The sequence below is a fragment of the Typopeltis vanoorti genome, chromosome 13 (assembly GCF_054136105.1).
Source record: "Typopeltis vanoorti isolate ZY-2024b chromosome 13, IOZ_Tvanoo_1.0, whole genome shotgun sequence".
In the NCBI taxonomy this organism is placed as follows: Eukaryota; Metazoa; Arthropoda; class Arachnida; order Uropygi; family Thelyphonidae; genus Typopeltis; species Typopeltis vanoorti.
In genome coordinates this window covers 18,530,366-18,558,320 of record NC_143561.1, presented here as the reverse complement: position 1 = coordinate 18,558,320, position 27,955 = coordinate 18,530,366, and the positions used below count along the sequence as shown (strand labels likewise).

Below are 27,955 nucleotides of genomic sequence, written 5' to 3'. Positions count from 1 at the left end.
CATCTCAAAAGCAGCTATTCTTTTCTTTTCTGACTTCTTTAGATTCCAATTCTCACATCCATCATAAGTTGCTGTTGGAAAAACAACTGCATCCAAAATCCACAACTTTGTTCCCATGGAGATAGATGATCCATTCTTCCAAATTTTAGACAAGTCTCTGACTTGTTTTAGCCATTCCTAATCTTCTTCTGATGTCTTCTGAACAGCAATACAAACAGGGAAGCTCTTGAGAAAGGCAGCAAGTTTGAGTACCTTGGATCCATTATTAATGGATCCCAGGTGATCTTCTGATTGCTGACTTCGTCAATTCTATCTCCATTAAGGTACACTTGTTTCTCAAGAGCTTCCCTGTTTGTATTTCCTTTGAGAACCATAATCTTTGTCTTGCTAGGATTGAGTTGAAGTCCTCTGTTATTACTGATCTTGTTAACTTTATCAAGAATTTGGCCTAGTTCTTCCTTGTCATTACAGAGGAGTGCATATCATCAGCATACCTCAGATTACTGATCAATGTACCACCTTCCTAATTCCTGTCTTGAGCTTATCCAATGCTTCACGCATGATGTCTCCTCTGCATATACTAAACAAGTGAGGAGAAAGTAAACATCCTTGCCTAACTCCTTTTCCCACCTGAAGCCAATCAGTCAATCCAACATCTGTTCGTACTGTGGCCTCTTGCTCCCTGTACAAGTTGGCTATCAACCTGATAGTGTGTTGAGGAAAACCCATTCTTTTCATTACTTCCCACAGTTTCACATGCTGAACACAGTCAAAAGCTTTAGAGTAGTCTAAGAAACACGTTACCAGAGGGAGTCTGAATTCTTTATATTTTTCTATGATCTGTCTAAGGCAAAGGATCTGATCTCTGGTGCCCTTACCTTTACTAAAAACCAGCTTGTTTCTCAGGCATCTCTACCTCAACTTTGGCTTCTGTCCTATTTAGCATGATCTTCAATAAAATTTTGCTTGCATGAGATATTGAACTAATAGTTCTATAGTTCTTGCAAGCCTTCATATCTTCCTTCTTATGTAGTGGTATGAAAACTATCTTTCAGTCTCTAGGCCATGATCCTGTTTCTGATATCCTTGTAATTAATGTATGAAACATTCTTATCTCCCCCCATCCCCTGTGGACTTAATTAACTCTGCTGGGATTCCATGTGCACCTGGGGCCTTAGTGCTGTTAAGCTGCTTAACTGCTCTTTCAACTTCATGCCTAAGTGGAAGAGGTTCCAAATCGGAATTTTCCTGGTGAGATCGCTCCTCCAAATTTTCTTTATCCACTCTGTTGTAGAGTTCCACATCATCTGTTTTTGATTTCTAATTCTTCTGTTAGTAATGCTCCGTTCCTGTTTTTGATGACATTCAATTTGGGCTTAAACTTGTGCTTTAGATAACAAACTAAAGAAAACATCCTTTTTTAATTGTGCCTCATCATCTGGAGCTCTATTTCTTCACATTTATTAGTATAGAACGTTTCCTTGTCCTGCTTGATGGCTCTTCTGACTTCTCATATATTCTTCAGTCCCTGTGTCTCTCTGTTTTTCAGTTGCCCTCTTTTGATTAGTTCCCATGTTAAATCTGATATCCATGGGTCTCTTTTCTTCTTATTGGGCTGAGATACTTCTTGGCTGTATCCTGTATTATCACCGTGACTCCTTCCCAAAGCATTTTTGGTGAGCTCTCCTGATTGGTCTTCAAAAAATCATCCAGCCGAGTTGATGTTTCTTCTGTGAATCCACTAGAAATTACTTTAACATCAAATCTAGTGGGATGTGGCTGACTTAGAAGTTTTTGGAGTCTTAGTCTTACTTTGGCTCTTACTAGCTGATGGTCTGTACCACAGTCTGCTCCAGGACAAGTATACACATCACAGATGCTTGTCACCCCTGGAGAGCCAGGATGTAATCAGTTTGTTGCCTTGACCTATCAATGTTAGATATCCAAGTATAGGTCTATCGTGGGTGTTTCTGGAAGCAGGTGTTGGTAATAACTAATTGGTTAGCATGGGAAAATTCCAATAGTCTTTCACCACAGGTGTTATGTTCACCCAGACCATACATGCCACACTCTGGCCTAACTCTCATACTCTTTCCCACTTTTGCACTTAAGTCCCCTAAGATGTAAAAGTTTAGGCAGTGCAAAACAGTCTGTACGATTTCATAGAATTCTTCACTCTCTTCTTCAGGCTATCGTATGGGGTGCATAAACTACCATGATTGATACATTGGTAGGCTGAGCCTTAAGTCTAATAGAAAGTATCCTATCATTAATAGGGTTATAACCAAGAAGGCTTCTTTCCTGAGCTGTCTTCAGTATCACAGTTACCCATGATTCTTTGAGTCACCACCTGAATAAACAACTAGCTTACCATCCTGTCTTTTGAAGTGACCTTCTCCATTCCATCTGGTCTATGTAATTCCCAGGATGTCAATTTTATACCTATCCATCTCTTTACAGACAATCTCAAGTGTACCCATCTGTTGATTCCTGAACATTCTATGTGCCTATGTAAAATTCCCTTCTAAGATTAATCCTGTACCTTCTGTGTTGCTCATTCACAATATCAGTGCCTTTTGTTGGAAACTGTAATATACTTCTCGGAAAGGACTCTCTGCCTAAGACCTGAACATGGCTCTAATTATTCTGCGTGATAACTGGTGCAGTATAAAATGTATTATAAGGCACAACCATATTAGAATTTTGGAGAGGTCACTGCAAGAAGAAAGTCGTAGGGTTGCAGAGTCACTTTCCACATAAGATGAGATGAAATAGCAAAATAGGAAAGATTTGCCCCTAGCTCGAACGCTCTAATAGCAGGGGGGGGGGGAGTAGCAAGAAGAGAAGAAAAAAGGGAGAGGGACTAGTCTACAGATAATACAACAGGTGTATATTACATGAAGTGAGGCATGGTCCAGTATCAGGTACCTCGAGTTTGCCAAGCCCATACTCACTAAAGTGAGTCCTAGAGGAGAATCCTTTAAATAACTTAAATGTCTCTATCATATCCACTCTGCAACAATCAACTTCCTTTCACAGTCCATAAACTCTTAATCCGTCCTTATAGGAATCATTCCACAGACCACCACCACTCATCATCTTGATCACCTGCCACTGAATCCTCTCCACCACTTCCTCATTCCCCAAGAAACCCAGGCAACCAGACCTGAGCACAGTAATCCATATGTGGTCCTATCAAGGCTTTATTATTATTATTATTATTATTATCCCAAGACACTGTGGAGTCAAAGACTCATCTAGTAGGTCCTTTTGTCATACACACAGCTCATCATACCGTGCCTTAAACACACTCAAATTCTCTGCAGACACTACGCTCTCAGGCAAGGCATTCCAATCATTCACAACTCTGCATGCAAAAAACCTGCCTCTCACACCCTCCTTATACAGCTTCCAAGGATGACCTCTGGTTCTCCCACAGGTCATCCTTGGAAGCTGTATAAGACAATAGAGTGTTTTGAGCCTTTGGTTTTAATATAAGTGCTACTCCCCCCCCCCCCCCCCCCCCTTGGCATTTGTTGTTGAACAAGAATCTCCTTACTTCTACAAGTTAGTGTCCTCTGCATCATTCCCAGAATTCTTTGTGTTATCCTCACAATTTGGTAATGTGTCCCCTAAATTTCAGATCCTTGTCCACTATCAGTGCACGATATCTTATTTCCTCCACATCCAACAATATATTCCCACCAAGCAAAAATTCTACATCCCATCTTTGTTTCCCAAATTTTAAGACCTTACATTTTGCAACATTGAACTTGCATTCCCATTCCCATGCCCATTCACTCTATTTATTCAAGTTTTCTTGTTATGCCACAAAAGTTCATAGTTCATCCCAACTTTGCATCATCTGCAAACAACTGAATATCCCCTTCCAAATTTTTGCCAGTATCCTTTTTGCAAATACATGCTTTCTATCAAAGATAATACCATTGTTGTCAACCCAATTCTGGATCCTAGTTCTCACCAGCCCCCTCCAAAAACTTAACCACAACACCTGACACACAGATAGATCTATAATTTGATGCTTGAGTTCTATCACTTTCCTTCTGAAGTGGCACAATCTTGCCCTCATTCCACTCTTTGGAACTTGACCCAGTGCAAGACTCATATTAAAAAAATATCTCAAGACAGATGTCAGTTCCCTGGCACATCCTTTCAGAATATGTGGTGATATATTATCAAGTCCCATAGCCTTATTAACATCAAGTTTGCTCAATTCTACATACATCTCTTGCTCACTTACAGTCAGTCTCTCCTCCCTATCATCATCAACTGCTCTCAGTCTCTCCATGATGTCACATTCACAAGAATGAAAAACCTTTATGAACTGCTGTACTCCACTATATCTTTTGCAGTACTTGTCTTTATACCATTTTCTGCAATGAATGTCATCTTTCCATAATCATTCTTTTTTTTCGCTGGCTACATATCGAAAGAACTCCCTACGATTCTTTACAGCTTCATTAGCTAACTACTGTTCATACTTCACTTTTTCTACCCTTACCAACCAAGTCACCCTCCTTGCCTGGTCTTTGTAATCCAAATGGAATTGGTTATTACCACTTCTCTTATGCTGCCTCCATAAAGAGGAATGATGACTATTTATCTCTGATAGTTAATGTTTTTCAATGATGACTCCTTTATCTCTTATTGCTAATATCTTTTTCAATAAGCAAGTAATCCAGTGGTAACCCTGGCTTCTTTAGCAATATGCCCTCTAAACTCTCTACTACTATCCCTAAATCCCTAACTTCATAAATTTCCTGGAGTATAGTTCCCTCATTATGGTCCACAGCTTGTAATCTTTGTATCCCAAAGTGCATAACGGGAGCTTTTCCTCTGTAAATTGACCTCCATTATGTTTTGCCCATACTGTCAGCATATTTAAATCATATTGCAAACTCTCTATATCACCTTGAATAACTACAAGGCTGCCCATAAGTCACAAAAGGGTTTAAACATTTAACAACTTGTTTATTTATTAATTAATTTTATTCCTTTTTTTTTTTGTTATAATGAAATACAGAACCTGAAGATTTTTTTTTTTATTAGTTAGGAATTATTCACATTTTTAACTCCTTCGAGACTTATGGGTAACTCTGTATTACCCCAACCAACTTTGCATCATTAACAAACAAATGAATATCTTCCTTCAAATGATTTCCTATGTTATTTATGTACAAATTAAACAGTGGCAGATCAAGCACAGAGTCCTGTGGTTCACCACTGGTCACCTGCCTTCTATATTTTGCTCCTCCATATACTATTTTGTTAGTATCTGTTCATCAGCCACCCTTTTATCCATATCATGAGTTTCATATCCATTCTCATTCATTCTAATTTGCATAACAGAGTACTATGTGGTATCCTGTAAAATGCATTTGCAAAATACAGCAGTATCTCTATTATAGCTGCCACTCTTTATGAAAAGTTATTAGATTACTAAGCCATGACTGACCATTCACAAAGCCATGTTGCTCCTGATAGAATATCATAGTCTTATCCAACCATTCCTGAAATTCTCTTTTTGACCAACTTTCCCAGAACTTTTATCACCACTCCTGAGATACTGATTGGTCTATAATTTGCTACCACAGACTTTGATCCTCCTTTATTCAAAGGAATTATTTTGCTCTCATTCTGCTGTCCTGTCAGTTTTCCATAGATGAAACTTAAACAACCAAGTCAAAGGCATCACTAGTTTCCCTGCATATTCCCTTAAAATGGAGCCAATTTCCCATCCAATCCCACAGCTGTATTTGCATTTATGACCAATTATGATCTTAGTCAGTCTTCTCTGGATCCTTTCCATTATATCCTCATCATTATGAAAACAATGGACCAAATATGTGCACAATTATCCATACGAGGCCTGATCAAAGCCTTATACAGTGGAACCAGAACCTCTTTATTTCTGTAAGTTAAGGTCCTCTGCATCATTGCCATAATCTGATGTGATGTCTTGACAACTTATGCATGTGACGTCTAAACGTCAGATCTTTCTCCACCACCACTCCCTTATCTCTTATCTTTTCAACTTCTTCCAAAATTTCCCTGCCAAAGTATACAAAGAAGTATACTTTGTATACCATGTATACTTTGCATCCCATTGTTGCCTACCAGATTTCATAATCTTACACTTTGCAACATTAAATTGATAGTTCCATGTTGTTGCCCACTCTTACAATCTATTCAAGACCTCCTGCAAGGCCACAACATATGCTTGATTCCTCATTACCATCCTCAGTTTTGCATCATCTGCAAACAGTTGTATATCACCAGTTAAACCCATCCCAATAATCATTAATATACAAATTAAATAACAATGGTCCCTTGTGTCACACCACTTGTGACTTTCCTCTTCCTGGATACTGCATTCCCATACACAACTTGCTAATACCTATCTGAGAGCCAGGTGCTTATTCAGCTCACTAATCTATCATCCAGTCCCATCTGATTCAATTTAATTATCAACTTATGGTGTGGTACCATATCAAAAGCCTTTGCAAAATTTAAGTATACTACTGTATATGCATCTTCCTTGTGCAGTACATTCATTTCATTATTATTATTATCCCATGGTATTATTACACCAAATCATAGTGGTCAAATTCATGTATTATACAGCACCTTTTCTGGGGTGTTATAAAGTTCATATTTGGAAATATTCATACAATTTAGTAAATACATTGGCGATGCTTCCTCGATCTTACAGATTTTGCAGATGGAGAAGACTTTTATGTCATTGCTAAACTCGATTGGTCTTGTGTAGCTGGTCTTGAGGCGAGAGGTCATGGTAGTGGCACAGTGATTAAACGTGGAGTTGATAGTAGCTCCTGGTTTTTATACTGAATACCAGTGATGAGTCATGTCCTGAATAATCGTTCTTTTTATGTTTTCTTTTTGAGTGGTTTTAAATAGATCGAAATGTGTGGTATCACTTAATGTTGCAGCCATTTTTGCTACTTCATCTGCAGTTTGATTTCTCTTTAATCCCATATGGAATGGAATCCATTTGAAAATTATTTCAGAATCCATATGTAGTTTGTTTATGTTTTTTTGCTATGTCTCTAAGTATTTCTTGATAGCCTGGTGTAGCAGTTCTTAATAGCTTGAAGGGCTGCTAAGGAATCTGTGAAAAATATAAATTCCTTTGGGTTTTGTTTATACAAATGTTGCAGTGCTGTGTTAATGGCTATTAATTCTGCATGGTATGAGTTGCATCCAATACTGTTAGTTGTTTTTAGTTCTATATTTTGAGAGCCATAAATGAGTACTCCACTCCCAGAATTGCCATTTGGATTTTTGGAGCCATCTGTGTAGATCTATATTGAGTCAGGTAAATATTCCATTATTTTTGAAAGAGCTAATGATCTCAAGATTTCAGGGTTTTTATTATTATTATTATTATTATTACGGGCAGCTCCAAGGAGTCCTCAGACTCATCGAGGGAGGCCCAACATCATGTCAAGAACAACTATTCAACATTCACACAGTATCTATCATACTTCTCCTTGAACTCATTTACAGTCGTGGCACCCACAACAGATTCTGGCAGCTTATTCCACTCATTTACAACTCTCCAAGTAAAAAACCTAGCTCTAACACCCCTGCTAACCACCTCTTACGAAGCTTCCATGGATGGCTCCTAGTCCTCCTACCAACAGTCCTATTCTCAAAAATATCTTCTGAATTGATCATATTGAAACCCTTCAGTAATTTGAATGTCTCAATCATATCACCCCTTTCCTGCCTATCATCCAATTTCTGCAGCCCACAAATCTTCAACCTGTTCTCATAAGATTCATTCCATAGTCCTGCTATTATCTTGGTCACTCGTCTCTGGATCCTCTCCACCTCCTCCCCATTGAGAAGAAACTCTGGCGCCCATATCTGGACACAGTAGTCTAGATGGGGTCTTATCAAGGCTCTATACAGAGGAACAATAACCTGTTTGTCTCTGCTCGTTAAAGTGTTTATCAGCAACCAAGTGATTTGATGAGCGGATTTAGCCATTTTTGCGATGTGTCCCCTAAACTTCAACTCCCTATTCACCAACACTCCCAAATCCCTGGCCTCCTCAATCTCCTGGAGTACAGTTCCACTAATGTGATATACTGCTGCTAATCTTTTCACCCCAAAATGCAAAACCTTACATTTTTCCACATTAATTTGACATCCATTTTTCCTAGCCCAGTCCTCCAAACTATCCAAATCATCCTGCAACATCCTGGCCTCCTCAATCTCCTGGAGTACAGTTCCACTAATGTGATATACTGCTGCTAATCTTTTCACCCCAAAATGCAAAACCTTACATTTTTCCACATTAATTTGACATCCATTTTTCCTAGCCCAGTCCTCCAAACTATCCAAATCATCCTGCAACATTTTGACATCCTGAGTATTCACTATTGCTCTAGCTAACTTTGCATCATCTACAAACAGATGCACAGTTCCTCTCAGATCCTTTCCTATATTGTTAATGAACAAGCTAAACAGTAGCGGTCCAAGAACAGAACCCTGCGGCACTCCACTAGTCACAAGCCGTCTTTTAGACTCCACTCCTGAATAAACCACTCTCTGGTATCTCTCCAACCACCCTCCTATCCATCTCACTAATCCTATAATCATTCTCATCTGCTCCAGTTTACTGATTAGAGTTCTATGTGGTATCCTGTCAAAGGCCTTGGCAAGGTCCAGTAGAATTTACAGTGAAAACCCATTACCCTTATCCAGTTCAGCCGTCACTGTGTTATAGAATGTGAGCAAGTTACTGAGGCATGATCTATCCGTCACAGAAATATGCTGTCCCCCATAAAGTATCCTATTTTCATCTATCCAATCTTGTATTTTCCTCTTGACTATTTTCTCCAAGACCTTGACAACAATTCCTGATATGCTAATCGGCCGGTAATTTTCAACAGCAGTCTCGGAACCTCCTTTATGCAGTGGAACTATTTTCCCCTCTTTCCACCCCCTTGGGACTAACCCAGACCCGAGACTCAAATTAAACAAAATGGTCAAAGGAACTGACAATTCTTTAGCCGCTTCTCATACGACATGAGCTGGTATACCATCCAATCCCACAGATGAGTTGACATTGAGGTTTTGTAATAGACTATTCACCTCCACTTCATTCACCACAATTCCCGTATAAGCTATTTGTTCTTCCATTACTGCAAAGTCACCACATGGATGACAATTCACTTGCTATACTCTTGCAAAGTGCTCATCAGTAGTTCTACTATATCAACTGATTTGGTTACCTCCCTACCATCGGCATTCTTTAAAATCAATCTGCCATATACATTTTTTCTTTTACTTGCAACACATCGAAAAAACTGTTTGGGATTCTCTTTAGCCTGCATGGCTAATGTTCTTTCATAATCTGCTTTTGCTTTTCTTACCCTTCTGGCCTGGGCTTTATACCATTCATGTGTCTGCAGGTCACCTTTCTCCTTAAATTCTCTCCACAGTTGTTTCTTTTTTTTTCAGCTCAAGCTTAATGGTGTTATTCATCCATTTAATCCCTTCTTGATTTATTATTTGGACTCTAGGTATACAGTCAGCTATTGCCTCCTGCAAAATCTTCTTAACCACCTCCCATGCACTATCAACATCTAGCCCCTAATTCAAGCACTCTCTGACCTCTAGTATTTTCCATTACATGCTGTCGCAGATAATTATCCATTAATAACTGCATAAAATCCAATTCCTTTCTCCCATGTGTCCTCTCCTCCCCCCAATCAATGCTACCATAGTTGAAATCTCCCATAATAATTACCCTCCTTCCACTCATTTCTTCTATTTGCCTATGCATACTATCTCCACCATCTTTTCCATCACCTGGTCTATAGCAGCACCCAATTGTATATTTTGTTCTACTAGACTCTATCTCACACCCAAATAGCCTCAAATGTGCTCTTTTCTCTATCCTGCAGTTCAGCTTCTATACTCCCTGGCTGCAACTCATCAGCTATCATCAATAACACTCCTCCCCCATTTTTATTCTCCCTGTCACTCCTGAACACGCTATACTTGTCGCATTCAATCTCACTAGCTTTATCATCTTCAGTCAGCCATGTTTCACTAATACCAACTTCCTGTGGCCTGGAAGTGCCAACCAAGGCCAAAAACTCTTCCTTTTTGTTCCTCATACTCCTGGCATTAGTATACATGAATTGCAGAAGCCCATTAGTCCCATCCCTACTTTGATGCCTTATACTAACTATCCCATTCTGATTTGTTGTCCTTCGTACTCGGTGGGGCATATTGTACTCATTCATATACTCAACTGCCTCCCTAAAGTCTGCATATCTACTCCCCCACCCCTCAATAAATCTAGTTTCCCTGATTCTTTACATCCACTTCCACTTCATTCATCAACACTTTTTCAAGTCTCCTTACACCAAATCCATTCAAATGCAAACCATCCATCTTATATAAATCCTTTCGCCCATTGAACTCACTCCACTCGTCCACAAATTCCACACCACTCGTTGTGCATAACCCTTGCATAAAGTCATTTGCAATTATGGTCCTCTTTCTAAACTCTTCACTGTCATACCGCAGAAAAATACTAATCATCCTAACTCTCTCACTCTTTTCTTTTGCTACCTCAAACAATTCATTCAGGTCCTCTTTCATTTTCATTTTATCTCCTTTCAAATCATTTGTAACTGCCACCACTATAATTTCTTTCACCCTTTGCTTTTGCTCCCTAATAGATTCACTTATGTCCTTAATGGTCGCACCGGATTGGTACGATTTTGTCAAATTCTCTACTATCACACCTCGTACTAATGAATCTCCATACAGCACTCGCTCCTTCATTTTGTTTACATTCACAATCATACTCTTATTTTTCCTTTCATACTTTTTTTTATTGGCTGGTACACTTGGTAGACATTTGTGCATACGCTCCAGCTGCCGCTTTGCTCTATGTATCGCTCCGCTCAACAGTGCAATCTCACTCATTGCATCTATCTCATCTTTTTTATTATCTATTAAACCATTAATTTGCTCTGTATTAATACCTTCATTCACACGTTCTACATTCACGCCCTCAGAACTCTCTGGTACAACCTCGCAATTTCTTACCATATCGCTATTTTCTACATTCTGAGATTTGACAAAAATATCACACTCGCCACCTGAAATACACTTTCATTCCTCATTTTCCTTACATTTTCTACACACATTTACTCCATTATCATCATTTAATCATACTCCAACCGCTCTCTGCAACGCATACATTTCGCAGATAGTACACTGAATAATCTCCTTTATGTTACTGTTATTGAACAAGAACCATTATTACTAGCCGCCATTTTCCTTCTTACCGGAGCCATGTGCGCGCTTCTATCATATTTTATCAAATTAATAATTGAAACACCAAAAACACACAAACAGATACACTTAGTTACGTAATATTCCAGCAAAAATTGTTTTCTAGGCTTATTTTCTCATGTTTCCCTATTTCAAAATTGATAACTATATTTTTCCTGTCTTGATTTGGAGGAAATGCTGGGTAGTTGGCTATTTTATTTGGACACTCCAAGGGAATTTTATTTTCCATGATTTCATGCATTATTGATTTTTTCTTTATTCTGTTTGTTGGTTGCCAATTTTAAAAAGTTCACATGTTTTATGATGTGCAAGGTTGGCTCTTTTTTCTACAAATTTAGTAAGATTTTCTTGCCACCTAATTTTTAAAGGAACAAGGTTGGATTTGAATTCTGCTATTTTTCCAGGAGTTGTATTCCATAGCCCACATATGATTCTAGCCGCAATTTTCTGAATTTTTATAAGCTTGTCTAAACTGGTTTGTGATGTTTGCATCTAGATAGGCAAAGCATATTCCATTATGGGTCAGATAATAGAGGTGTACGTAACTCTTAAGGTTTTAGCATTAGCTCCCCACTCTTTGGCTGAGATACTTTTCATGATATTTAGTACATCTAGTACATTCGTTACCTTGTTATAGTATATAAGCAAGCTGGTTTAACATGACCTCTCTTGAACAAACCCATGCTGACAACCGCAAGGAATACCACTGTTATCAACCCACTTTTATATTCTATCTCTCACCAACCTCTCCAATACCTTAACTACAACTCCAGATATACAGATTGGCTTATAATTTGTTGCCTTAACCTTATCACCACCTTTGTGAAGTAGAACAATTTTGCCTTCCTTCCACTCCCTTGGGACTTGTGCTGTTGCAAGATTCTTGTTAAACAGGTAGGCCAAGGCTGATGAAGATATAGATAACTCTATATCTGAATTAGTTCAAGAATTGAAGAAAAATCAACCCTCAACTATTTCTCCTTAATATATATACTGGCCAAGTATATTTGACTTACTTAATTTACCCGCTTTGGTTCGAATATTTTATGAATGGTGCAGTAAAAGAGATTCAGGCAAAATACAACTTTTGATTAACAAAAACAAACATTTAATATAAGCTATATAACACATACATAAATTCTACTTCTAATTTAAACAATAAAAACAACAAGTCAAACATTAAGCCAAGTCAATCACATTAGTTCAACCTTCCAAGCTTTCACATACACTTTCTCAGCTTCTGAGTTACAAAGTTCCTACACATATATAAATATAATAGAACTTCCTATCTAATCAGTTTTCACACACTTCTCAGTCATGCTATAAGTTCAAAATATCGCAGGCACTAATAGTTGAAAATATCTCTCTAACAATTCTTAACTTCAACTCTCAATCACAAAGAGTTTCCACAGTTGAGGTTAGGTTAAGCGTAGCGTAATTAACACTCAATTCTTCAAGCATTGAAATAATACACTAAGATAGTCCTTACCGGAAATAGTTCCTAGTACATCAAATACGTTGTGAGCAAACTTTTAAATTATTTTTATTTCACTTAAGAACACATCTACAAGACTTATCCACAGTTATAATTAAAACACTATCAATCGCGCTTCAGAAATCCAGACATCGACTGCAGGGTACTTCAACTATCCTTGTTACCACTCATAAACTAATTAAAACACTGTGCGGTTCTCCTTAGGGCAAATCGGAAATAAGCCACAATTCTAGACCAACTGGGTTTATTCAGAATCCTTCCTTGAACGTCCAGCTTTTTATATTATCCGATTACAGCATCAATTTCCCTTTTATTATTACTGCTGGCTTCACTTTCAGCTAACTATAAAATTCACTTCGTCCTTGCTCACTTATAAAAATTATCCTCTTAACTCCTGCCCTTAAGAACCTTTCATTTACTTCTACTTCTCTAGTTTATGCCCTTGCTTCCTTTCACTTCCAAGTTTCCGTCCCAACTCTCTCTTGTTACCTCTTATTTTTTTTATTATTATTCTTTTTTCCAGCCCTCGCTCTTTTCCACTCGCGCTCATTTATTTCATGCGTTTCCATGACAACAAATAAACGTAAACATTTTCGCTAATGTTACATAAGGTTATACCACTACATTCAGTTATTACATAACGTTAAACCTTCACAAACAAGAATAAATAGAATATTTGCATTTCAATAAATGCGTAGTTAAATTACAAATACAAGTTCTTATAATATTGACATAACAATAAATAAAATAGCTTAATAATATATAATACAGAATCTTATTACTATCAACACATATCTTTGATTAAACAATTAAATATTAGATATAATTAAGGTAATTACATGATATCAAATTATAATTTAAGTTATTTACATTAAATAATATTTACAAATGTAGCCTTTGTGATGGAAGATCATGTTGGATTCTGAAGCAAGTAATAATTACTCTAATATCTACATAATCAGAATCCAACAGTACAACATGACAAAATTTCATGCCGGCTGGTGCGTCGCCCAGTTAAACAAGGCCCCTGTTGTTTTCGCCAGGGAACCAGGGTGAACAGCGAAAAGTCAGCTACTGGAACAAATCTGAAAACACACCCCAACTCAACATCACCAGAGTTAAAGATCGGTACTATCAAAATAAGAAGCCAGAATGGCAAAAAAATGGAGCTAGCTGAGGAATTAGATAAGTACCAGATCGACATAATAGGGGTGACTGAAACAAAAAAGACAAAAACTGGTGAGATCTTTCTGAGCAATAAATACAGAATGTTATATTCAGGCAATGACAATAAAGGAAAAGAAGGAGTAGCCATAGTACTCAACACAAAATACAAGGCTAATCTTCTTGAATGGCAGGCAGTCTCAAGTAGAGTGATGTGGGCAAATATCAGAATGGGGAACTGGACAATGAGACTTATTTGTGCCTATGGTCCCACAGAAGGTTCTACTAAGGCAAAATGGAGGAATTTTTTGAGGCTCTAGAAAAAGCTACTGCCACAATGAAAAAGGAAAATTTGGTTCTTGTTGGGGATCTAAATAGCAGAGTAGGAAGTGATTGTCAGACATACTAAATGTTTTGGGAAAATTTGGAGAAATGAGCAAAGCTAATAATAATGGCAAATACCTATTGGATTATTGCTCAGGACATGGACTGGTTATTACTAACACCATGTTCCAACATAAAAATGTGCACAAATTCGCATGGAGAGAAGAGGCAAGGAATAAGAAAAGTCTCATTGAGTATGTTATTGTTGATAGTGATGTTTTCTCCCTGGTGCAGGACACCAGAGTGTAAAGAGGATTTGAAATTGGAAGTGATCACTATTTATTTTGAGCAGGATAAAATTCAATTTCATATTGAAAAGAATAACATGTAAGAAAAGTTTTAAAGAGAATAAAAGTTGAGCAGCTCTCAGATGTGAACTGTAGACTAAAATACACAAAGATTATTGAAGAAAAAATGAAAAAGTTTGACTCTCACTGAATCTCCAAACCTTGGAGATTCAGTGGCAAGCCTTGAAGAAAACCCTGATTGATTTAGCTAGAGAATCACGTGGTGAAGTTGTCTACAAGGATAGAAAAATTAGAACTCCATGGTGAACACAGGAAGTTAAAGAGGCAGTGAAGGAAAAGAAGAAAGCATATCAACAGTTCCTGTCAAATAACTCAGCTTGTGCTCTTAGAGAATACAGAGACAAATGTAAGAAAGCTAAACACTGTGTAAAACTAGCTAAACATAAGTTATGGGAGGACTTTGGAAAGAACATAGAAAATAAATATCAAGAAGGTGGCAAAATATTCTGTAGATTGTTGATGAAACTTAGGAATGGAATAAAGAGTGCTGTAAAAGGAGATGATAAAGGTGACATGAAAACAGGATAAAAAGATATCCTTGAAGTATGGAGTAATTACTTTGAAAAACTGCTAAATGAAACATGCAGTGATGACAGCACAATGGTAAGAAACACTGACCAGGCATGCAGTCAGGAATACATATCCATACTTGAAGTAGAAAAAGCCATCAAAGCTTGAAATGTGGAAAGGCAGCAGGAGTAGATGATATTTGACCAGAAATGCTGAGGTATGGTGGTATAAAAGTCTTACAGTGATTGCACTTCATAGTTCAGAAAGCCTGGACAGAGGGACGAATTCCCAATGATTGGAGTAGAGCTCTAATAGTACCCATATATAAAAATGGAAATAAAACAGAATGTGAGAATTACATAGGTATTTCCGTACTGGGTGTTCCTGGTAAAATATATTCAAGTATACTTGAGAAACAATTGAGAAGAATTGTAGAAGGAAAGCTTGGTGAAGAAAAAGCTGGTTTCAGATCAAATAGAGGCTATCAGAATCAGATCTTCACTTTATGACAAATAGTGGCAAAATCAGTGGAATATAACAAAGATCTGTATTTAAGTTTGTCGATTTGGAAAAGACATATGACAAGGTGCCAAGAGAGAAGCTATTCAATACGCTGCAGTTATATGGTGTCAATGGGGTATTCTGTCAAGCAATACTTAGTCTTTATTTGAGTTGTAAGTCAGCTGTTAGAATTGAAGGAAGTACAGGAAGATGGTTTAATATTAAATGTGGTGTTAGACAAGGAGGTACGTTATCCTCTCTGTTATTCATTATCTATATGGATCACATTATGAAGGAAAGTGGTATTGAACATGATATCAAAATTGGAGATGTTAATGTCAGCTCTTTGCTTTATGCAGACGATGTTATTATTATTATTATTAATTATTATTATTATTATTCGTGACACCTCCAAGGAGTCCTAAGACTCATCGCGGAAGGACACCTAATTTACAACTGTCTCAACCACTACACCGAACCTCTACTACCAGTCATCCCCATCAGCGTCATCTACCGCCGACTACAACTAGTATTTTTTGTCTGTAAATTGCGTGTGTTCTGAAGGGCCGATTTGTCTGTATGCGGGAAGAAAAAACCCGAGTTTCTGGAAGAAAAAACCCTGCTACCTCCGTATGAGATTGGCTAACTCACCTTTGATTTAAAAAGTCCACATAAAGATTCCTCCCATCATGAGAATTGAACTTAGGCCTATTCCAATCGAAGGGCACAATGTACCAACACCCTTCCAATTGCGCTACGGTGGCGCTAAGAAAACCCTGCTATCCATGCCCAAGACTGGCTGACTTGACTATGGCAGATCCTTCAGCTCCCCATGTCTCCGACGGGAATCGAACCTAGATCACTCTTCCCCCCCGGGCATATAGTTGCGAAGTGCACAGACACTGGCTAGCCACGTGGACATGTTATACTTCTAAATAAATCTGCTACAAGTCTGCAAGATTCCCTGACTAAATTGAATAAATGTTGTAATAGATATGGTTTGAAGGTCAGCAATAAAAAGACAAAGACTACGAAAATAGGCAGAATCATTGAAAATGTCAACTGTGTTGTGAATGGAGAACCTGTGGAACAAGTAAAACATTTCAGCTACTTAGGCATGATTTTTAGTGAAGATGGTAAATTAAATATAGAAATAGATAACAGAATCAGCAAATCTGGTATGGTGGGAAGTCAATTGAATAAATTCATATGGAATAAGAGAGAAATTAGTCGGAATACTAAATTAGCTGTATATAAGACAGTGTTCAAACCAGTTTTAACTTATGGATCTGAGAGCTGGGTCAGAAGTAAAACACTTGACCAAAGACTAGAGATTGCAGATATGAGAGTACTGAGAAAGATTAGAGGTGTGAACAGATGGCATCAATGGCAGTATCATGTTAAAAACAAGGATATTAGGAAAGAACTTGACATTGTCAGCATCCAGGAATGTATTAGCTGAGCTAATCTCAGGTGGTATTGTCACTTAAACAGAATGCAAAACAAGTGTTCTCTGCCAGGTTGGCAGGAAAACGACCCAGAGGAAGACCAAGGTATAGGTGGATTGATATGGTACAAAGTGCCTTAGATGATAGAAATATAAGATCTGATAATGTTGGAGTCTTGACAAGTAACAGACTGATTTGGAGGAAAATTGTAGATAGGAAGTTAGTAATGATGTGAAATTTTCATGTAGTACTATCATATCCTGTACACCCCTTGAGGGTACATATCAGAAATTTGATGATGATGATGGTATTAGTGAAATCCATTGCCATGTAGGATGGTAATGAATTTAAACTGTAAAAACTCAGCCATAAGAAAGGACTACGTGGAAGTTTTTTGGAGAAGCTCTCTCTTATAGTGGATTAAACAAGAAATCTAACAATGACCTATGCATTGCTTTGAGTGTGTGCTATAAATAATAAATCCTTTGTCTCCATGGAGGTTTGAGAATAATTCTAATACTATATAATAATAATCTTTTTATGAATGACCTAATAAATTGTTAACAATTTTCAGGCATTCGGTACTAAGTGGAAACAGAACTCAAGTGAGTTTGATCATCTTTGTCAGTATCAAATCGAAGAATCAGAAATGCTTCAATGTCTTGAAGAAGGTGCGTAATTTATTATTATTATTTTTTTAAAATATTGCAGCCACAAATATTTTTGGTGTTAAGTGCAATATGTAACATGAGCTTGTCAAATTAGTGAAATCATATCGTTGTTGTTGTTATTATTATTATCATCATGGTCAAACTCATATGATTTACAGAGTGCATTACAGGATACGCTTTGGCAGTTCATTCCATTCAAAGAATTATGCTCCTTATTTTCTTGCCTGTGAAAACAGTATTCAGTGGTTGGGCAGATTTGTACTTTGTGTAGCGTTAATAGCTATTCTGCTCTCTCTCTCTCTCTCCCCCCCTCTCCCCCAGAAGATCCTCTCATCAACTTGTTGGGCAGATGGATACCACTTCTTCTATTCATCCAATGGTTAGTGTGTAAACGAATGCTGCTTGTTGCTATTTATATACCGTTATTTTAATTAGCAGTGCGCTCCTTTTCTCTCGTAACCTTTCTCACTTATTCTACTGCATGTCTACTATGTTTATCCACCTTCCGTATTTACTTGTCGTATGCCTATGAATACTGGAAAATTTATTTGTAAGACTGCGCCACCAGTATTATTTATATTGGCAGATCTCTCTCTCTCTCTCTCCCTCTCTTATTCGCATGAGTTCCTTCAACAAAGTTTATATAAATAGTCGTGGTTTTTAAGTACTTAAACTATGCTTTTATTACCTTAGTTGTTTCCTGCTCACAAGTCAATTTTTTTAGGAACAGTGCAGTTGTAAAATAAATAAATCATGGTTTTGTGAAGGGTAGGTCATGCCTCAATAACTTGCTCACATATTATAACACAGTGACGGCTGAACTGGATAAGGGTAATGGGTTTACAGTGATTCTACTGGACCTTGCTAAGGCCTTTGACATGATACCACATGGAACTCTAATCAGTAAATTGCAGCATATGGGGATGAATATAGGGTTGGTGAGATGGATAGGAGGGTGGTTGATGGAGAGATATCAGAGAGTGTTTTATTCAGGAGTAGAGTCCACAAGATGGCCTGTGACTAGTGGTGTGCCACAAGGATCTGTTCTTGGACCACTGCTGTTTAATTTGTTCATTAATGATATAGGAAAAGATCTGAGAGGAACAGTTCATTTGTTTGCGGATGATGCAAAGTTGGGTAGGGCAATAGTGAATGCAGATGATGTCAAAATTTTGCAGGATGATTTGGATAGATTGGAGGTCTGGGCTAAGGAGAATGGATGTCAATTTAATGTGGCAAAATGTAAGGTTATACATTTTGGGGTGAAAAGAGTAGCAGCAGTTTACTACATTGGTGGAACTGTACTCCAGGAAATTGATGAGGCATGAGATTTAGGAGTGTTGGTGGATAAGGAGTTGAAGTTTAGGGAACACATTGCAAAAGTGGCCAAATCAGCTCATCAAATCACTTGGTTGCTGAAGAATACATTGACAAGCAGGTTATTGTTCCTCTGTATCAAGCCTTGATAAGACCCCATCTCAACTACTGTGCCCAGATTTGGTCACCTAGGTTTCTTCTTGATGGGGAGGAGGTTGAGAGGATCCAGAGGTGAGTGACCAAGATGATAGCAGGTCTGTGGAATGAACCTTATGAGAACAGGTTGAGGATTTGTGGGTTGCAAAAACTGGTTGATAGGCAGAGGAAGGGAGATATGATTGAGACATTCAAATTACTGAAGGGTTTCTATAAAATTAATTCAGAAGATATTTTTGAGAACAGGGCTGGTTGTGGGAGGACTAGGGGACATCCATGGAAACTGGACAAAAGTGTGGTTAGTAAGGGTGTTAGAGCTGGGTTCTTTACTTTTAGAGTGGTGAATGAGTGGAATGGGCTGCCAGAGTCTGTGGTGGATGCTGTGACAGTAAATGAGTTTAAGGCAAGGTATGATAGATACTGTATGAATGTCGAACAGCAGTTGTGATGAACATGATTTGGGGCCTCCCTCAATCAGTCTAAGGGCTCCCTGGAGTTGCCCGTGATAATAATAATAACAAAGTACATTAAATACGTGATAGGGAGGTTACTCTCTCTACCTATCCTTTAGACTTTTAGCTTAAAGAAACAAACTTTCCTTTTTCAATACTAAATTACTATACAATATAATTACACTATTACATCTCTGTTAAAAAAAATCAAATTGCAGAGACTAAATTACTCATAGAGAGATTAGCTAGCTATGGGAAGTTATCTTACAATTTATATTCCAGTTAACAACAAATCAGAGGAGTCTAGAGATTAGCTATTTCTTATTTCTATTTCTTATCAGCCCATGTATGACATATCTCCTAGATCAGTGCTTCCCAAACTTCTGGATGTCAGGGGGCCCCCTTTGCAAAAATTAAAATATTTCACGGCCCCCCTCGAAAAAAAATCGTAATAGAGAGATATATTATTATAATATTTATTGTATTTATATTCAATACAAAACGTACACAGCGAATATTGCAAAAATCAAATGTAAATATTACATTTTTTGCCTCTTACTGTTTGGTTCTGAAGATGATGCGGGCTGTTCTGGTAAAATATGAATACTGTCCTTTTTTTTTTTGAGTCTGTTTCTGCTTCTGATTGTTCACGGGAATTTTTTTTATTTTTTATCAGTCACTTATCCATCTCAGGGTTAAATTTTTTAATGTAGAATAGATCAAATAATATCACCACTTACCGATACTGGCACACCTCAGACTGATAACATGAAATTAGTGAATATTACCTGAATAAGGGAATCCCCCAGACCAGGAACATTTTTCTCTTTTGTGACTTTTCTCCCCTTTAAGGTAATTAAGCCTAACGCGAAACAGACAGCAAAGGCAGGTTAGTAAAACGTGCATATGATTGGTGCAGTATTAACAAAAGATCGTGCATCTGAAAGATAAAAGCATAGCTGACAATTGAGTTGAAATGCTAACTCTCTTCAACCGAATTCCATATGTGAAACTGCCATAGCATTCATTTTATATATATATATATTACTTAGTTTTAACACTTTTATGAATTTTAACATGTTCAGTTGAATTTTATTGCTGCCTTGGGAAATCGAACTCACATACATCTAATTAATAACAATAGTTTTTAGTTAGATACTGTGTTTGCCCATGCATGCAACATATGGTTTTGTTTCAGTCTATACAGCATAGTTTCTGTATGAGGGGACATATGATTCATTAATTAGTGTGTTTTTATCCCACTTGTCTCTAATTGCACTATTTGTTGAGAAATATATTACACAGACTCCTCATACCTTATTCACTGGCATAATAAAAGTACTTGTTTTTATTGCCTCTGCAGTATAGTGGCTGTTTGGGAGGGCCCACTGCACAGGAGTTACTATCTCCTCACATGAACTTGTTTAAGTTTTTTTTCATGTGTGAAGTATATGCGAAACTTTTATTGGTAACAGAAAACTAGCTCGGATGAGAGTGATAATATAAAATGAGTTTTGATATGTATATAAAGTCAATATCAACAGTCCCTGATTACGAACACGTGATGAAAGGGACAGGAAGATTTGGAGCTTCCCTGGAGAGCATTCGAAGTAAATACAATTAACCACTGCTTTGAAATGAAACATATGAATAAGCAATATTTACTAATATTCATTAAGCGCCGAAATACGCAGGAAGCAAAGTTTGTGAACCAACACCAATGTGTGAATTTTTCCATTAAAATATAAAAAATAACAAAAAAAATAATAAATAATAAAAGTTAAATACGTTTTTTTTTTAAAATAAAACAAATCTACTTAGTCTTAAAACATTTTAAATTTGTTTTCATTATTTCATTGCCCCCCTCAACAAAACCTACAACCCCCAAGGGGGCCGCGGCCCACAGTTTGGGAAGTGCTGTCCTAGATTACAAAAAGAATGTACATTAAAGATTGAACTTACAGAGGCTCTTTGTCACACATTCTTCGAAAGGTTCTGAATTAAAGTGCCTATGCCTTTTTCGTCATTCGTCATTCCCTTCATACCTATGAAGGAAATGACGAAAGGCACTGATATTCTTGAAGCTGCCAAGAAAACGCTCCAGCGTTTCGACATCAGCTTATCCAACCTCAAGGGTGTGGTAACTGATTGTGCCCCTGCTATGGTGGGAAAGAACGAAGGGTTTGTTGTGCTGCTGCTATGGAAAGAACCGGAACTAGAAGGAAAAGATTTCATCCATTATTACTGTTTAATCCACCAGGAGAATTTATGGGCGAAAACTATTGGATTTGAGAATGTCATGAAAGTTATTGTGACTGTCGTCAACATTATTAGGACAAGAGGATTGAATCATTGTCAATTCCAAGAGTTTTTGACCCAAGAGTGTGAAGCGGATCATGCTGATGTGGTTTATTATAGTGATGTGTGTTGGTTGAGCAGATGGAAGGTTCTTAAAAGAGTCTTTGACTTAAGGAGCGAAATAACATTGAAGTTGGTTCATGCAAACCATGCGAACCAAGGTGAATCCGATTGCAGAATTTAATGATCTGAAGTGGATGACAGACTTTGCCTTTGTGCCCGACATCTCGTTGCATATGAATGACCTAAACATGTGGGTACAATCCAAAGATCAACTAGTGCACACTCTGTTTGATCACATCAAAGCTTTTGTGGCCAAGCTCAAACTTTGGGAGGCATAACTTGCAAAAAAAGACTTAACTCATTTTCAGCTTCTCGCTGAGTCCAACTGTTTGTCTCTTGATGAATATGCTACAAAATTAGCCCTATTGGAATGAGTTGGAAGAGTTATTTAATGATTTTCGTAACCAACAATCTTCTTAGATTTATTTTCAATGCCATTCAGCATCAATGCTGCAGCTGAAATGCCTGGCTTAGTACAAATAGAGCTGCTTGAACTCCAAAATAACTCTTCTTTGAGAGAAAAAAATTATTCAATGTGCCCTTGCTTACATTTTACAAAGACTACATTTCTGAGGACACATTTCCTAATCTTTGCCGGCATGTTTTGAAGATGTGCGCTTTGTTAGGAAGCACATACTTATGTGAGCAGTTCTTCTCCAGAATGAAGCATGTGAAGTCCAAGACAAGAATTCTGATTACGTACCAACATCTTGAGAATACTCTGCACAAAGCAACGTCCAACATTGATGCCAACATTGACAAGCTGGTCAAGGAAAAAACATTGCCAAGTTGCTCATTGACATTGGAAAAAATGAATGTTTTCTTCATTAAATTATATTTTTTCAAGTATTGATTGTATTTACTTATCATGAACCCAACTCCTACTTATGCTCTTAAAGCTGAGTTTGTTTATTTTTACAGGATTTTATGTAAAGTATCAAATGCACAGCATTCCTTCTGAATCTGGAAAACATCTTACAATTCTAAATACCACAGTATAGCTTAGTGGTCCATGAGCTTCATCATATCTGCTCTCCAGCCAAAAGGCTGTGAGTTCGAATCCCTCTGTGAGCATGGATTTTTGTGATTGTCTCTGGAGATGATTGGTGAATTGAGTGACATAGTGGTGGAGAAGGAGAGATGTAGAGTGGGTGTCTTCCCTGAATGAGTCTTTGGACTCCCTGGAGGTGTCACGTAATAATAATAATAATAATAATAAAAAAATATATAAATTAAGTGGATATTAAATCCAACATAATTTCAGAACCGAATACAGAAACTATCAAAGTTTCGTATTGAAACTATAAAAGTTTCATATTTGAAAGCTGACCAGAGAGCTTGCGGGAACACACTTGGCTCCATACTATGAGTTGCCGAATTTAATAGCAAGCACACATGCCAAAGCGCCCATATATTGACTACTATTGGTCCATTTTAATAAGATTTCACTGGTCAGACAGCTTTTTCAAACTCATTGGTTTTCATCAGGGACCAGGCAGAAACTTAAGAGAGCAAAAACTCTCTGTACTAAGGAACTCGAGGCATCGAAGAGGTGTATTTTCCGTAAGCGAACTCTCAGTCGGTACATAAAATATTTACTTAAATAAAGAGCCAAAAGGCTTCAATTAGGTAATGCAAAATTATATAAATTATATTTTACTCTCTTAGGTTTCTGCCTGGTTTGACAAAAACCATTGAGTTTGAAACAGCTGTCAGTCCAGTGAAACGTTATTAAAATGGACCAATAGTAGGCAATATATTGGCCTTTGGCGTGTGTTCTTGCTATTAGGTTCGGCTAGGGCAACTCGTAGTATGGTGGCAAGTGTATTCCTGCAAGCTCTGTGATCAACTTTCTAATACGAAACTTTTATAGTTTCTGTATTCGGCTCTGAAATTATGTTGGATTTAATATCCACTTAATTTATATAATTTTGCATCGCCGAATTGAAGCCTTTTGGCTCTTTATTTTAGTAAATAATGAAATATATGACTTCCTCATCACTTCCCCTCTGAGTGATGAGGAAGTCCTCTTGTAGATCACTCAGAGTTTTTGGAGAGGTATACCTGCACTTAAACACACCTTTATAAAGATTGATGCCAGTCTGGTTACTGCCCTGACCAGCTTTGGTTTCATTATGCAGAGTCAAGCAGATGTTATGGCCTTGCAGGTGGACTTGAATAGATTGCATGAATGGGCAGGTAGGTGGAACTGTCAGTTTAATATGTAAAGTGTAAAGTTTTGAAATTTGGTAAACAACAATAGGATGCAAAGTACACTTGGTGGGAAAACTTTAAAGGAGGTAGAGGAAATGAGAGATCTAGGAGTGGTGATGGACAAGGACTGAAATTCAGGGGCCACATTGCAAGTTGTGAAGACATCACATCGGATAATGGCAATGATGCAGACAACCCTGACATGCAGAGTAAAAAAGGTTATGATGCCAATGTATAAGGCCTTGATTAAGCCTCATATGGATTATTGTGCACAGATCTGGTCACCAGGCTTTCATGATGACAAGGATATGTTGGAAAGGGTCCAGAGAAGATTCACAAAAGTTTTCAGTGGTCTTTGGAATGTGGAGTATGTGGACAGGTTGAGAGAATGTAAATTGCAAAGCTTCATGAATAGGAGGAAGAGGGGTGGGGGGATGGATATGATTGAGACATATAAGCTAGTCAGGAGTTGTTATCAGGTTGACATGGTAGAGATTTTTCATAAAATGAGAGAGAGGATAGAACAAGAGGCCATCACTGGAAACTGTATAAAGAGGGTGTGAGGAGAAGGTTCTTTGCATGGAGAGTGGTTGGTGAATGGAAGTGTCTTGTGAATGTAGACACATTGAATCATTTTAAGGCATGGTTGGATGACCCTTGTATGTAGTAGTTTGTATCTAACATGATGAGTCTCTGACTGCATGGAGGTCATATGTTAATAATAATAATAATAATAATAATAATAATAATTATCCACATCCAAAAGGATGTGTGTTCTGGAATACTAAGGCAATTGATGTGAAGTTATCAGCCTCTATATACAAGTAGCTCTATCATGTACAAGTAGCTCTATCATGAGGATACTACACACACAAACATTGCTTACTTACACTTGGATAAAGGATTAAACCAAAAATATAGCTTCTTGACATCTTTAATTTAAAGATTACAATATAACAGAATAGGCAAATCTGATAAGGTGAGAAGTCTTTGAATAAATTTATATAGAATGAAAGAGTAAGAGTTGAGTTGGAATGGGAACAGAGCTAATCTACAGTGGTACACTCATTTAAACAGAATCTAAGTAGAAAGGTTAGTGAAGGTAGGGTTTCATGCCAGTATACTAGGCTAAAGACTCCATAGACCCAAGATCTAGGTGGACTGATGTTGTGTGTAGTGCCTTAAAAGAGTGACAAATAACAGATTAGTTTGATGGAAATTTGTTGATAAGAAGAAAATAATATTGTAAACCTAATCATGTTATAATCAAAGTATTACACTCACCCACTAACGGTGCATATTATAAAATCCTTTTTAATGATTATGATAAGTTTCATACTTAATCAGTCTGAATTAATCAGTATTTATTAATTATTTGGTTAAATAAAATAGAAGGCACACTTATAGAATATATGATATTAATGAGCTGGATAATTTTTTAGTTGATGAACCATGTGAACTTGGTTGTGAAGGATTGAGCTATTGCACCAACTTTAATTATCGACCAACAGAATTGTTCCGAAATTGTAATTCATATGCAGATAAAGCAGCTAAGGAAGAGGGAGAAATGTATAAAGATGGATATGTCCACTTGCCTTCAATGACTATTCCTGTTTTGGAACTTGCTGAGTGTTATCAAATGTGGAAAGCAATTGCTTGTGCTTTGCAGATTCAGCCCTGCCATAAACAGACTCGTATTGATATGATTTGCAAGTAAGTCTTTTTCATTTCTCATAATTTAATGTAATTGAATGAATGCAGTATAGAGAAATAATTAAACAAAAAGTTTAATTGCTCTTACATCTTCAGGAATATGGTATTAGAATTGTAATGACACATAAAAATTGTATTGTTGTTGTTGTATGTAATAATACATACAATAACAACAATAAGCAGAAGAAATTAGATAAACCTAAAGTCCTATGACGAGTTCCCTCTATGTTTGTTGTTGGCTGGTCTTAGCTGTTAGGCAGGAAGCCTAAGAATTAAAGTGTCTCAAATCTTGGGAAATTTAACACAAACGATATTTATTAGATTAGGCTGGTTTTTTTAAATCTGCTACTGATTCTAAAAAGAATCTTTCAAGTTTGTATTTACTGCAATGAAGCATAATAGTTTTTTTCCATATGATCCTGTGCAAAGTATCTAAGGCATGTTCAGCTACACCTGACTGACCATAATTGTGGTGTCAGAGATGTATTTCTTGTGATCACCAAGGCAGATGTTAGCAGATTTCCCAGTTTCACCATAACATGATAAGTTGCAAGAACAAGCAGCCTTATAAAAACCTGGAACAGAGAGAGGAGGAAGAGGATTCATAGGAGATGGAAGAAGTGAAACCAGCTTCAGATGAGGTTTGACATCAGTGCAGAGATTATATTTCTTTGAAGTTCTAGCTATTTTTTTTTTCAGTTGCCCAGGGTTATTAGGAGTAGTAATAGTATTATTGTAGTTGTAATGTTAGAGGGATGTGAGGAGATGAAAGAACAGCTAATCCAAAATTTCATTTTAAACAATAATGATACCATGGTTAGCTTTGATGCCATCTCCTTATTTACAAATATCCCCACTTCTGACAGTTTAATTTTACTATAAAATGTCCTTCCCCTGACATTATTGATCTCTTTAATTTTGACATCCATACTGGTTATTTCCAATTTTTATATAGAGCATTTTGAAAAACATATTCTTGATACTGTCATCCTCAAATCTTCTATTGCTAAGATACAGTGATGATGTGTTCTCCATTTGGCCACATGGCTCAGACACATCAGACTCTTTCCTCCTCCATTCAGCAGTCATCGATCCAGAATCCACTTCACTGTAGAAAAAGTAAGTAACAGCAGCCTGCCATTTCTAATCACATATCTGCCCAGTGATGCTTAAAGTGTCACTTATGTCCAACAGCATCCTTTCTTTCTCAGTTTACAGAAAACCCACTTCACACATGTATACATACATAAACTTTCCACCATTCTTCTTCCCCTTCAACAATTTGGTGTCATCAAAATCCTTATCAACAGAGCTTCCAGTCTCTGTTTTACCTGGTCTTCCCTTACAGCTGTACTCTTCCTTATTCACCAGACCTTCTTGTCCAATGGTTCCAATGCCAAAAATATCAATAAATTAGCTCCCATCTCCTGACATTCCTCTCAACATACAGATTACAGCCATTGCTACTTTTTATATCCGGGACACCTCAGAAATAATAGCTAGAGCTTCAGTGAAATATAATCTCTGCACTACTTTCAAACCTCATTTCAAGCTGGATTTCCTTCTCCACTCTCCTAAGGATTTATTTCCTTCTCTTTCTCTCTGTTCCAGGTGTTAACAAGGTCCCTTCTTGTTGCATCTTTTCGCATTATGGTGAAACGTAATGCATAACATTATGCATGTCCAAAATGCAGGGCACTTTGCATTATGAAATACCAAGGCAATAGGTGGGAATTTGTTGGCCTTTATAGACAAGTAGCCTAGTCATGAAGATACTTGATATTCAACTTTTCTTATACTTAGATAAAGGATTAAACATGAATATTTCTTGATA

At 37.2% G+C, this 27,955-nt stretch overlaps 1 protein-coding gene across 2 annotated transcripts in view; it reads left to right on the top strand.

The window, feature by feature from the left end:
* LOC150099965 (reversion-inducing cysteine-rich protein with Kazal motifs-like) overlaps nt 1–27,955 on the top strand; it is a 364,445-nt gene that overhangs the window by 157,918 nt on the left and 178,572 nt on the right. For both annotated transcript variants that reach the window (XM_090402524.1, XM_090402523.1), the window contains exons 10-11: nt 17,752–17,848; nt 25,851–26,121. In XM_090402524.1, coding sequence (XP_090258650.1) covers nt 17,752–17,848; nt 25,851–26,121 — 368 coding nt within the window. The remainder of the gene's footprint in view (nt 1–17,751; nt 17,849–25,850; nt 26,122–27,955) is intronic.